General features: G+C 60.5%; 1 protein-coding gene across 1 annotated transcript; it reads right to left on the bottom strand.

The window, feature by feature from the left end:
* Positions 1-44: 44 nt before the first annotated feature.
* LOC136997078 (uncharacterized) lies at positions 45-13,519 on the bottom strand. Its single transcript, XM_067347309.1, has 2 exons — positions 8,400-13,519; positions 45-855 (listed from the first exon to the last, which is right to left on the bottom strand). The coding sequence occupies exon 1, from the start codon at positions 12,332-12,334 to the stop codon at positions 10,124-10,126; it is 2,211 nt and encodes a 736-aa protein (XP_067203410.1). The 5' UTR covers positions 12,335-13,519; the 3' UTR covers positions 45-855; positions 8,400-10,123.
* Positions 13,520-13,779: the final 260 nt, after the last annotated feature.

Below are 13,779 nucleotides of genomic sequence, written 5' to 3'. Positions count from 1 at the left end.
GATGTATGTGTGAGGTATGAATGTGAGAGTGTATGATTGTGGATGAGTGTGTGTATGTGTGTATGCAAGGCGGGAAGTGGCAACCCACGCATCACCTCGATGCGCAGGTGCCCCCCGCCGATGCATGCATGACCCCCGACTTCCGAGCATCTTCGCAGCAGCGAAGGCGCCCAGAGAGTACGGGGGCCAAGTGTGTGCGTGTGCGTAAATGTGTGTAAATATGGGCATGAAGCACGGGGAGGGACGACCCCCGGCCGAGCATGCAAAGTCCGGGAACGACTGGGGGAATAGCTTACGCACCTCCCCCCCATCCACCCACGGTTTGATATCGGAGTTTTCCTTCTCCTAGGCCGACTGCCCACACAGGGCTAACGAGCTCGGCCTGCCCGGGTCTTTTTATAGAGGTTTTACCACCCTCGCGGCCCGTCCTAGCAAAGCTAGCACCGGCCCCCGGCCCCATTAACTGGGGTTACGGTGTGAGTCGCCACGCCCCCCCACGTGCCATGGGGGGCTCGACCGTTATGCCGAAACATCGGCGTGCTAACGAGGCTGGTCAGGCCCCGGATTTTTTCTCGAGGTTTACTCCTCTATCCCGGTGGAGTGAATAACACTCCTAACGGATCCGGGCCTCCGGGCGATTGAAGTCAGGGCCGCCAACCCCTACCGGCGAATCGGGCAAACACCCTTGGGAGGTCGCCGGACCCCCTTTCCCCCTTTTGGGGAAGTGTGTGTTCCCACTATCCCCGCAGAGGGAAACGCGCGCTCTTAGCACCCGCGCCACCAGCGACCAAGTGGCACGGGTGAGCCCCCTCACCACGTCAAGGTGGCGCACGACGAGGGGGAACCTAACCTAACCTTTTTTTTTTTTTTTTTTTTTTTTTTTCTGGGAGGGGCAAGCCCCTCCCCGGGGGTGGGGAATCTTCTAAAAGACACCCTCTGGCGTGCAATGGGAAATCCCTGCCAGAGGGTAGTGTTGGATTCGTCCGGAGGAGTGGTCTGCGACACCACTGCCCCCCCGGACGCCTACCAACTAAACCCCACCCCCGTTGATGTGCCATCAGCAGTCATATGGGGGGAGGCTGGGAACCGCAAACGCATACATCCAGCCATCCCCCCTGACGAGCCGGTTTCCCGGCACAGAAAATCATGGGGAGAACATAAGTTCTCCCCCCCCCTCTGCGCTGCTCCACTCCGGGCCGGGGCCCGGCGGTCCACACTGCGGGCGGCCCGCGTCCTTATGCCGCGCCATAAACCGCCCGCAGGGGACCAAGAATCTTCGGGTCGGTCGAGATGGCCGACCCGTTGGTCTCACACCCAGGCCCGTGTAATGCCCGACCTGGGTCAGGCCGGGCCTGGGGGGACCTAGACCATAGCACAGCTCACCTCCTCCGGACTTGTGTGCGGGAGGCGTCAAACGCGTAGCCCCGTGTCCGGGGAGGGAGCCCACCCTACAAATGGGGGCGATGATGTGTGGCAGGGGCACGCCCCCACCCCCCCCACGCCCGACTTCTCGTACTGGGGGGCTCAATGCCCCCCCTGAAACCTTTTCTGGCTCGCACCTCCTCCGGAATCTGAGGCGGGGGGCGCGAGGCGCCCTATCCCGCCCTCCGAAGGAGGGAGCCCACTCCTCAGATGGAGCGATGGTAAGAAGCGCGGGGGCAAGCCCCCACCCCCCCCTCACTCTTCTCCTCGATTGGGGGGCATAATGTTCCCCGACTCATCTGCCCATCGGGGGGGAGCCGGCGGAATCCCGTCTGACACTCCCCCCCCGGGGCAATCCTCACTTCCCCTCCCCTTTAAGGAGGGGACAGGGGGGCTAAGGAGGGAGGATGAAGTTACTCTCTCCTCCCGCCCCCCCTCTTCTTCTTCTTCTTTTTCCCCTGTCTGGCCTCTCCGGGGGGAGGACGTGACTCATGGATTTCATCCATGTCCTCCCCCAGGCCATCCATCAGGAACCTCGACGCCTCCCCCAAGGGTGGGGGAGGTTTAGCCGGTTTTGGGGGCTGCGGTTCCATCATCCGGGGCCTCCTCGGGACGAACTGCGTCTCCGCAATGAGCCTCCAGTGCGGATACTGAAGTGCAGCCTCCTCGGCCACTCTTTTCAGCACTCCGACCCCCTCCACCTGGTTGGGACCGGAGTGCCCCACCTCCATCCTCCTCTCTGTCCCGCATTGGGACATGAAGGAGCCCCCGAAGCGGACGCTGCGCAGCGATCCACCATGGGCTTCCCAACCCCACCGCATCCGCCTCACCACATCTTCACGGGCCGGGGGGAATGGAACATCCTCCCGCCCCCAATCCGCAGCTGTGATGATGCTCCTCCACCTGAGGAGGACCCCGGACGGGAGGCCTTCCCTTTCGCGGTCCTCCCCTTGCCGAGGAACATCACTTACCGGGGGGGCAGTTCTCCCAAACTCCTTTGCTCCCTCCAGATCGCCGCCCTCCTTCTGGATGGGAGGTGGGTCCTCCACTCTCCTTCCAGTCATCCCTCCATCCATCCCTCCCTTTTTGGGGAGATGGGGGGAGGGAGGAGTGGCCCCATGCACTTTCTTGGCAGGAACCAATCCCCCCTCTCCGCTCTTCCGCTCCTCCGCCTTTGGTTGGGGGAGCCCCCCTTCACCCAGAGCGGGAGGAGAGCCCTCGCTCACCCTCCCACTCATTCCTTCCTTCGCCACTACCCCGTCACCTCCCTCTCTCTGAGAGGGTTGAGTGGGCTGGGGGGGGCTAGTACACCCATCCTTTCCTCCCTTCTTGGGAAGGGGAGGGGTGGGAGGAGCGGCCCCATCTATTCTCCTCACCACCGGGACCAGCTCCATCCCCCCCTCCTCAAGTCCTCTGCCCGAATTGGGGGGGGCCTAGAGCTCCCCCCATCAGGCTGACCCTTTCCCTCCTTCCCCGGGGTGGGGATGGGACCCAGACTTCTCCTGGACCCCCCACCCCCAACCCCGGCTTCCATCTTCCGTGCAGGGGTGGAGCAGAGCGAAGGGCCCCCAGTGGCCCCCTTCTCCCCATCCCCTGTCTCCTCCCTTACCACCACCCCGCCACCCTCCCCCTCCCGAGAGGGTTGAGGGGGCTGGGGGGGCCAATACGTCCGTCCCCCCTTCCCTTCTTGGGGAGGGGAGGGGTGGGAGGAGTAATCCCGTGAACTTGCTTCACAGGGACCTCCCCCCCCGATCCTTCTGCCTGCATTTGGGGGGGCCCAGAGCTCTCCCCCACAGGCAGATGTCCCTCTTTCCCCGGGGCGGAGATGGGGCCCGGGTCTTTCTTGGCCCTCCCACCCCCAGCCCCGGCTACCTCCATCCTTCTCACAGGGGTGGGGCAGAGTGGGAGGCTCTCAGTAACCCCCCTCCCCCCATCCCCCGCCACCTCCTTTACGGGTGGAGGGATCAGCATCTCCCCGGCCTCCTTCGCCGGAGCGTCCCAGGGGACCGTCCCCCACCCATCCTCCACCTCCATTGCCTGTGGTGGGTCAGGAGAGAGGGCAATAACGGGGATAAGTACATCCCCACCCTTTCCCCCGCCCCCCAGGACTTCCTCCTCCTTCCCTACATCCCCACTTGGGGGCGCCGCGGGGGGTACGGTCTTTTCCCCCCCCGGTTTCCTCCAATCAGGGTCCCAGATGAGGGGGCTGGTCCTCCCCTCGCCCCTTTTCCTCCCCTTTTCCTTCGTCCCACCTTAGGTGGGACGACCGGGCAGCTGCGGCCACCTATACGGTGGGCCGCACTCCTGCCCTCCTCCGCACAGGCCGGGCAGCTCGCCTTACGTTGCGAGCATGCCCGGGCCATGTGCTCGGTGCCCCCGCAGTGGAGGCAGCAGCCGCTACGCTCCACCGCTGAGGGGCACCTCCACCTTTCGTGCCCCCTCCGCAGGCACTTAAAGCATCGAGGGGGGAGGGTGGGATCACCTTTCCCCCCTTTTTCCTCCTGACGGGCGGGCCGTAGTCCCCCATTCCTCCGTGTCTGCGTCCAGGCCTCGGATTTGCCTGGCGCAGCCACCCTCTCTGTTTTGGAGGCCGGAGGCATGACACCTCCCCCTCCGGAGAATCCCCCCTCTACCCTATGCACATTGGTGCGTCCTCGACGGATCTCCTCGATTACGACGAGGAGATCCCTTAGAAGCCTGTGGGCTTTCTCCCACAGGTAACCCTCCGCGGTAGCCATCAGATCCAGGGCGCCCGCGTGGCACGCCCTGGATAGCTCGTCGCACGATGACGACAGGGGGGGCACCGAGCCGGTATACCCCCCTCGCCGGCCCCTGGGGGTCCGAATCCCCTGAGGCGGTAAACGTGTTCCTCCTGTCGTCATAGTTTTCCCATAATTGTGTTTTGTTAACAGAGTTGTCATCTCCGGGTTTTTTATCGTGGTTTTCCTTCCACTAGGACGGTTGTCGACCAGAACTATCGAGCCCGTCCTGCCCGGGTCTTTTTATAGAGGTTGTTCCACCCTCGTAGCCCGCGTATGCAACAGTGCATACACCGGCCCCCGGCCCCAGACTTGGGGTTACGGTATGCTGCGACTTATGTACTGTGGGGTTGCGCAACTCACCCACAGGGATCGTTCGGACCACACATTTTTAACGTCTCTGTGGTCATTCAGCCTTCGGCACGATACCTTCCACCTTGGCTTGAGACACCATCCTTGTCGTCCCGGACTCAGCACACAAATCGGCGCGCACGCCTCACGGACCCCCAAAAAGCGACTGGCCCGCTCGGCGCACGCAACCGACCAGCCGGAGGGAGAACCCCCCCCGCCCACCCGCCCGCATGAAGCCCGACATGCGGCGGCTCACGCGCGGCGGCACGCCCCGAAAGCGCGCCCCCGGAAGGAGCTCCGTTCCAGCAATGGAATGCGGATTCCCCCGAGGAACGCGTCCCGACGCGGCCGCCGCCACCCTCACCACCACATGCCGGCCCGTAAACGGACCACAGGTCCCCACCCGGGCGGGCGTGAATGAGCATGAATGAAAGTGTATGTGTGCGCGTGTGATGTATGCGTGTGCGTGATTAATGAATGAATGTGTGTGTATATGCAGGACGGGAAACGGCATCCCACGCATCGCTGATGCTACAATGCGTGGGCGCCCCCCGCCGAATGCATGCGTGGCCCCCGACTTCCGAGCAGCTTCGCATCAGCGAAGGCGCCCAGACAGTACGGGGGCCAAGTGTGTGCGTGTGATGTATGTGTGTGTGAATGAATGCGAGGCACGGGGAGGGACGACCCCCGGCCGAGCACGCAGCGTCCGGGAACGACTGGGGGGGAGAGCTTACGCACCTCCCCCCCATCCACCAATGGTTTGATATCGGAGTTTTCCTTCTCCTAGGCCAACTGCCCACACAGGGCTAACGAGCTCGGCCTGCCCGGGTCTTTTTATAGAGGTTTTACCACCCTCGCGGCCCGTCCTAGCAAAGCTAGCACCGGCCCCCGGCCCCATTAACTGGGGTTACGGTATGAGTCACCACGCCCCCCCACGTGCCATGGGGGGCTCGACCGTTATGCCGGAACACCGGCGTGCTAACGAGGCTGGTCAGGCCCCGGATTTTTTCTCGAGGTTTACTCCTCTATCCCGGTGGAGTGAATAACACTCCTAACGGATCCAGGCATCCGGGCGATTGAAGTCAGGGCCGCCAACCCCTACCAGCGATTGGGACAAGTCCCTAAGGAGTCGCTGGGCTCCTCTTGTTCCCTCCAGCGAGGGAACTGTGCGCTCTTAGCACCACAAGACGACTCCAGCGAGCCGCCCCATGGTGAGCCCCTTCACCACGACAAGGTGGCGCACGACGAAGGGGAACCTAACCTAACCTTTTTTTTTTTTTTTATTGGTTTGGGGCCCGACAAGTCGGAGCCCCTGGGGGTGGGGAAATCTTCTAAAGACCCCCCTCCGCGTGCAATGTGCAGTCCTAATGACCGCACTGCGGAAGGGGAGTGTGGGATTCACCACCCAGCGGAACTTTGCTGCGGTGGTGCCTACCCACTAAAACCCCACCCCCATTAAACGCTTATCGTCTCCTGCCATTAAGTGGGAGAGGGCTGGGTATCGCCAGTGGCATCCGTCCAGACTCTCCCTGGCATGCCGTTGTTTGGCTCCGCAATTCTCCCCCCCTTTTGAGAGGGGGGGTAGGAGGTTGCCCTCCTCCGTCTTTCAATTGTCTTCTTCTTGGGGGCTGAGGGGGAAGGGACAGGTGCCCAAAAGGGGCCCAATCTTCCCTCCCCCCTCTCCCCCTGACCCACTCCGCGAGACGACAATCTAGTTAATAGACCGCCGTCCCGCGGGGGGCCTATCTTCTTTGGGGAGGAGAGGGGTATAAAGTCCCTCTCTCCCCCAAGGGTCCACCCGGCCTGGCCCTAACGGGGTCAGGCCTTCGGAGACCTCCCTCTGCGCAGCAGTCTGCTGCCAATCCCCCTACTCCCGGGAACCTCTGCGTCCCCGACACCAGTCAGGGAGCACAACTGCCCACGGAAGAGGGGGTTGTCCTGCTTGGCCATTAGGGCCTTAAGGTCCCTTTCCCTAGTGGGTGGGGGCCATTCTGGGCGGGGGAATCGAGTGCAAAGCATTCGACTCCCTTCCGCTCTATTTTGCACCGAGGTCTGCAGGTCCACCTCCCCCCAGTTTATACCTTGGGGACAGGCCTCGGTGCATACCGTCTTCAGGGCAATGAGTTCCCTAAGTTTTCTCAGGAAACCCACCGCCCTTTTACGGAGCTCTGTGGGGCCAGTTGGTGGGCCTCGAAAGAGGAACTGGAGGATTACTCCTCTTTCCTCCTCCAGATTGGCACCCCACAGGTCCGGCCTATGAGTCTTTGGAAGACTCATTTCCCTTAGGATGCCTTCGCAGGCATCCATCATTCCTAGGGAGTTCTCGTGGAAGCACATTACCTCCACTTCGAACTCCCTAAAGAAGTCGGTCTGCAGGGGATCCCACGAGCCGCCACTCGGCAATGCGGGTCCCGCATCCTCCTCCTTCCTCTTCTTTGGAGGTGGGGACTTTGTCCTCACCTCTTTCTCCGCAGGTGAAGGCTTCAGGGGAGTTTCCTCCTCCTTCTCCTTCACCTGTATCTCCAGGGGTGGGGAGTTAATCCCCACCACTTCCTCAACCACCATCCCCATTATCGGGACTGGTGGGGGGGAAGGATTAGCCTCCCCCTCATCATCCGTTACCACTCCCGCCACTGGGGGTGGTAGGGGGGGACGAGTCCCCCCCTTCTCCTCAACCTCCATTACTGGAGGCGATAGGGAGGGACAGGTCCCCCCCTCCTCCTCAACCTCCATTGCTGAAGGTGATGGGGGGGGACAAGCCCCCCCTTCCTTCTCAACTCCCACTGCGGGAGGCAGCAGGGGGGGACAATCCCCCCCACATCTGGTCCACCTCGAACAGGGTTCCAGGGGGGGATCTGTCCCCCCCTTTCCCCTCTTCTTCCTTCTTCTTCGTCTCCCCCTAGGGGGGACGATCGGGCAGGTGCGGCCACCAATCCGGTGGGCCGCATCCTTGCCCGCTTCCTTGCAAGCCGGGCAGCTCGCCCTCCTCTGCGAGCATACCCGGGCTTGATGGCCGGCACCCCCGCAGTGGAGGCAGCAATTGCTGCGATCCACCGCTAAGGGGCACCGCCATTTTTCGTGCCCCCTGAGGAGGCACTTAAAACATCTAGGAGGGGGAGTGACCTCCCCTCCCTTTTCCACCTTTTTTTCGGGCATAAGCCCTTCCCTCCTCTGGGTCTGCGTCCCAACGCTACGTACGTTGGGAGCAGACCCTTTCCTCGCTATAGAGGAATAGGAGGGTAGTCCCCCCTTTCCTCCGGGGCATTTGCCCCCACTGTTGGGCGCTTGCGCGCTGCGTCCTCGGATCTCCTCGAGGAGGGTGAGGAGAACCCGTATTGTTCTGAGGGCCTCGGCCCACAGATCGCCTTCCGCGGTAGCTCGTTCGTCCAGGGCGCCCGCGTGGCACGCCCTGGATGGCCCGTCGCACGATGACGACGAGGGGGGCACCGGGACCGGATACCCCCCGCGCCGGCCCCTGGGGGTCCGAATCCCCTGGGGCGGTAAGGTCGTCCTCTTCGTCGTCATTGTGTTTATCATAGTTGTTATTTGTTAACAGAGTTGTCTTCTCCGGGTTTTTTATCGTGGTTTTCCTTCCACTAGGACGGTTGCCTACCAAGGTTGACGAGCCCGTCCTGCCCGGGTTTTTTAATCGGAGTTCTTCCTTCTCCTAAGGCATGCTCTTAGCCCCTTGCTTCACCCCAATCCATCCTGGGACCAGCGTCCCGATCCGGAAAGGGAGATCATCAGCGTGGTCTACCCCAATCCATCCTGGGGCCGAAGCCCCGATCCGGAAAGGGAGATCATCGACCAGGGGAGCCCTGGCACCACGACAAGGTGGCACGCCATCGCCAGGGAACCTAACCTAACCTTTTTTTTTTTTTTTTTTTTATTGGTTTGGGGCCCGACAAGTCGGAGCCCCTGGGGGTGGGGAAATCTTCTAAAGACCCCCCTCCGCGTGCAATGTGCAGTCCTAATGACCGCACTGCGGAAGGGGAGTGTGGGATTCACCACCCAGCGGAACTTTGCTGCGGTGGTGCCTACCCACTAAAACCCCACCCCCATTAAACGCTTATCGTCTCCTGCCATTAAGTGGGAGAGGGCTGGGTATCGCCAGTGGCATCCTTCCAGACTCTCCCTGGCATGCCGTTGTTTGGCTCCGCAATTCTCCCCCCCTTTGGGGAGGGGGGGTAGGAGGTTGCTCTCCTCCGTCTTTCGATTGTCTTCTTCTTGGGGGCTGAGGGGGAAGGGACAGGTGCCCAAGAGGGGCCCAATCTTCCTTCCCCCCTCTCCCCCTCTGACCCTCCTCACAGAGTTTAACCCTATATAGGTTATTACTCCGTGGGGGGCCTCTCTTCTACCCGCTTCTCCACTACCTTCACCTTGGTAGGGCGGGTGGGGGTGCTTGGTGCAGGTCTTTCCTCTCCCTCCTCCCCCTCTGTTACTCTTGCTCTCTTTTGTCCCGGAGTTGGGCCGCGTGGCTCAACCTCCATTGGGACTGTCTGAGGCTTTTCCGCCTCAACGCTGCCCCTAACTGGGACAGACGGTGTAGGCTCTGGATCCCTCTCCAAGGGGGGAGTTGTCCTTTCAGCAGGGGGGTGGGCCCGTGATTGGGCTCCCCTCTACCTCCAGGTACAACTCCCCTTTCCTCCCTAGTAAGTTTTTTAGGTGGCTTCCAGCGGGGGGGAACTGGAGGACAGAGCTCCGCTCCCGCCCTATGGTTTGCCACCTTACCCCTTTTAGCACAGATTGGGCAGTGCGCAGGGACCTTGCACTGCGCCATCTTGTGTTCCTTCTCCCCGCAGTTCATGCAGCAGTCCGTCCTATCCTCATTGGACGGACAGCTCTGCCGCATGTGGCCACGGGCATGGCATCGGTAGCAGCGGGCTGGCCTACTTTTCAGCAAAACCACCTGGAAGGCGGTCCAGCCCGCTTTAATCCTACCCGCCTCTGCCGCTTTAACCACGGCTCTATCTGGACCCTGGGCCCAGATTGACCTTTTGCCCCTTATCAAGGGGTTCCAGGGTCCCAACTTAAACTCTTTTGGGGAACATTCCCCCACCTCCGCCAGGGCCTCCCGGATTTCTTCCGGGGTGACCGACTCCATGATCCCGGTTAGCCGTAGATCGAGTCGGCGCGACGGCCTCCTGATCGCAATGCTATCGGTATCACCAACAGCGATGCGGATCTCAGAGGCTAAGTATGAGGCTTTAGCCTCGGCATCCTCCCCCTTTCCTGGGATTTCCAGAAGAGCCCCCCCCCGAAGCTGGATTTCATCCGTAATTGGGTGATCCCCAGTTGTTCGAGGGAGATGCTCTCCTGCGCCTTCCTAATTACTCCGGAAAGAGTATCTGGCTCCTTCACGGAGATGAGGATAGCGGCGGAACGCGGCAGCCTCTTCTTCGCCTTCTTTATCGCAGTTTTGCGATCCATCTTCTTCCTCTCCTCCTTCTTCTGGGAGGCAGGGATTGCTGAAGGTGCTGGGGGGGCAGCCTGTGGGGCAGTATTAGCCCTTCTGCCACGCTTTCCCGCCACCGTGGCCCACGTTTCTGTGGGGGGATTACGTGGGTCTACGCCCGTTGATTCCCCCTCCGCTAACGGTCCTGCCGCATTTCCTGCCCCTGGTGGGGGATCCTCGGAAGGAGGGGGGGAATTTCTCCCGCCCCTCTGCCACCTTCGGCTCTTTTCGCCTTCTTGGAGCCAGAGGCGTCCTTCTTTAAGGGGGCCTTTGTGGTCCTCTTCTTCTTCCGCTGCCCCTTCGCCCCCCTGCCAGGCGCAGTAGGGACAACATGGGAAGCAGAAGGGGGGAGGCGAGCCTCGCTTATTCCGCTCTCCAGTTTCTCCATCCTGCTGGTGAGGGTCTGGAGTGCCTCCATTATCCCCTTGAGAGAAATCTCAATGGGGATCTGTGGGACAGAGTCACACTCCATTCCCTCATCTCTTCCTCCTTCCTGGGCTGGAGATATCTCCTCAACCCCGTCCGTGCTTGGACGGGGAAGGGGAGAAACCCCCCTTGTGGGAGAGGGCATCGGCTCGCATGGCTGACGCCTTCCTTCTCTCTCCCTCTCTCTCTCTCTTTCTCTCATTTCCGCCAGATCGACTCTCTGCAGTTTCATCTGCGTGTCGATCTGACGGACTTGGGCCTTGAGGGTCGCGTTGCTCCTCTTTTCGGCAAGGTATCTGGCCTTCCAGAAACCTGGGTCTCCGCCGTGGGCTGCCCTGCTCGTCAGGGTCTTGAGCACTTCCCTCAGGACGAATACGTTCATTTTAATTCGTCCGCTTTGTTGGCCTCTTATGTTCCTTGAACATTGCCTGATCTGCTCGATGGTGAGGAGCTTCCGGTCGAAACTTTTATAAAGTTCCTCCGTAGAGCCCCTCTCCATCTTTTGGATACTCCGCGCTGCCTCCCGCTTTTGCGGACCAGTCAGCGACGGAGGCACCACTTCTATCTCCTCTTCTTCGGAGGCCGTCTCTCCCCGAACCACCATTTCTAACTCCTCTGTTTCCGAGTCAATGAATGGGCCTGTCCCATCTTTCCTCGGTCTCCCTTGTGCCCTTCGGGCCGACGCGAATCTCTTTGACGGGTCCGTCCTTTCCCCGGCAGGGACCCAACTGGGTATTCCCGTCGAGGTTGATGGGGGGGCCGTGGTCCCATCCTCCATTCCCTCATCCTCTCCTGAGGTGATGAGGCAGTCCTCGAAATCCACAGTAGGTGGGGGTAAACCCTCCACCTGTGTGGATGGACCCGGTTGAGGGTCTTCCGTCCTGGACGTGGTCGGAGGGAGGGTAGTAGCCCCATTGGGCTCCCCACTCTCCTTCCCTCCCAGAGACAGGGAGACGGGGTCTTCCGTCCCGGGCGTAGCTGGAGGGGGGGTAGAAGCCCTCACGGGTTCCCCCTCCTCCATCTCATCCGTGGACAGGGAGATGGGGGTCTCGGCCCCCTCCCTCTCAGCCGTCCCCTCATCCTCCTCCTCCGAGGATGATGATGGGTAGGTACAAGGCTTGTACCTTTTTCTCCTCCCCCTTCCCTCCTCTTCCTGCTTGTCCATCTTTTCCCGGTTTCCCCGGAACGCGAGCGGCTTTCCTCCCCCTTTCAATCCCGTGGGATTGAGAGTTTCATCCTCATTCCCACTCCTCCAGAATTCGGCGGTACCCGGTATCCATGGGATACCGAGTTGCTCGAGCCTCTTTGTAGCTCGGCTGTCCTCCTGCATGGTTGGGGGAAGATCATCTCCCAACAATTCAGCGACGGATACAAAAAGTTCCGCCGCAAAAACCTCAGGGACATCTTCGGTTTTTATACCGAGTTTGCGGTATGACCAGGCTGCCGCCCGCAAGATTCCCTCATAGGCCTCCCTCTTATCCCACTCTCGGATAAAGTCGAATGCTTTGGTAAGGGCACTCGACAATGTTTCCGGGGATACTCCAGCGGGGAACGATTCATCCCAAACCTTGTATTTCACAAGGTGTGGTTTCGCCGTTTCGTACCCTTGTTCATCCTCATCATGATAGGCCAGAAAGGCCCAGAGCGAATAGAAACTCTTCTTGAGCCTATTCGCCTCTGCCTCACTCTCTTTGAATAGAAAATGGGAGGTGGCTATCCCCGTAGCGGCATCACTAACCGCCTTGAGGATTCTCCTCATCCTTATCATCGCGGTAGTATTTTCCACCTTCTCGCCCGCGGAGCACGAGACGGCTGGCCCTTCGTATGATGACGACGTACTGGGAGCAGGGACAATACCCCCAGATACGCCGGCCTCCGGGATCCGAAGCCCATCGGCAGTCTCCAATCTCTCTTCTTCCATGAAGATCCATAAATTGTAATTTTTTAACGAAGTTGTCTTCTTCGGGTTATTTATCGTGGTTTTCCTTCCACTAGGACGGTTGTCGACCAAGACTGACGAGCCCGTCCTGCCCGGATCTTTTTATAGAGGTTTTGTCTCCCTCGCGGCCCGTGCAAGCTCAGTGCAAGCACCGGCCCCCGGCCCCAATAAATTGGGGTTACGGTCTACCACCCCAGCAATAATGCCAGGGTGTCCTCCCTCTGTCGCTCCCCTTCACGCCCGCGTACTCAGGGACCACGTCCCCGAGCCGTTTGAGCGGAGAGGGGGAGCCACCCTTGTGGGACACCGCTTTCCCTCCATGCCAGACGGCATGTCCTGAAAAGGACATCCGCCCGAGACACAGAGGGAACCAGCACCCACATCCACCCCTTTAGACAGGGCCACCGAAGTGACCCCACCAAAGACCCGTCCCGCCGGAGCAGCAGCCCCGGCCAAGACAGGCCTCCACCACGGGGGGAGCACCCCCCTGGCCAGCCGCCCCACTGGGCTAACGAGCCTGGCCGCCCGTGCATGGAGGGGAGATAGAAATCTCCCCCTAACGGTGCCATGCCACCGGGGGTTTGAAGTCAGAGTCCCCGTCTCCTACCAGCGATTGGGACAAGTCCCTAAGGAGTCGCTGGGCTCCTCTTGTTCCCTGCAGCGAGGGAACTGTGCGCTCTTGGCACCGCGGGAACACCCTTTCAGGTATTCCCCCGGTGAGCCCTCTCACCACGACAAGGTGGCGCACGACGAGAGGGATAGTGGTGTGCCCGAAGGCCCATCACGAAGGTTTAACGACAACCTACAACCCTGAAACGGCGACCCGAAGGTCGCCCCATCACAAGGGGGTAATTTCAATCATGGGCACCACCCTTTAGGAATCCCAGGTTTATTCAAGGAGTATCCTTCTCCTGGACGTTTATTTAACCCTTCTCCGGGTCGTTACTCCGAGTCGTCGGGCGCCATTGGCTTGGTAGCTACCTTCGCTACATGTACCGGGTCGTCCATTCCCAGAAGCAACTTGTTAGGGGAGCCGCCCTCACCTCCCAGACGATCTTTGTTAAGCCTGGATCCCGGCCAGCTGGTTTTTCCCATTTTTGAGGTTTTTCATCAGGAGGTATCCTCAAACCCCCGGTTGATTAACGAGGCGATCCTGCCTCGGGGCGATCTTTGTTAAGCCTGGGTCCCTGCCAGCTGGGTATTTCCATTGAGACTTTTCATCAGGAGGTGTTCTCATACCCCCGGTTGTTTAACGAGGCTATCCATCCTCGGGGCGATCTTTGTTTAGCCTGGGTCCCGGCCAGCTGGTTATTTCCATTTGAGACTTTTCATCAGGAGGTGTTCTCATACCCCCGGTTGTTTAACGAGGTTTTCCTTCCTCAGGACGATCTTTGTTTAGCCTGGATCCCGGCCAGCTGGTTATTTCC

This window comes from Linepithema humile, chromosome 1 (assembly GCF_040581485.1).
Source record: "Linepithema humile isolate Giens D197 chromosome 1, Lhum_UNIL_v1.0, whole genome shotgun sequence".
In the NCBI taxonomy this organism is placed as follows: domain Eukaryota; kingdom Metazoa; phylum Arthropoda; class Insecta; order Hymenoptera; family Formicidae; genus Linepithema; species Linepithema humile.
Note: the sequence above shows the minus strand (reverse complement) of the source record. Positions and strands in the feature narration are given on the sequence as shown.

Excerpts from the sequence above, each read along its gene's own strand:
- LOC136997078 (XM_067347309.1), bottom strand. The coding sequence starts at position 12,334 with ATGGAAGAAGAGAGATTGGAGACTGCCGATGGGCTTCGGATCCCGGAG.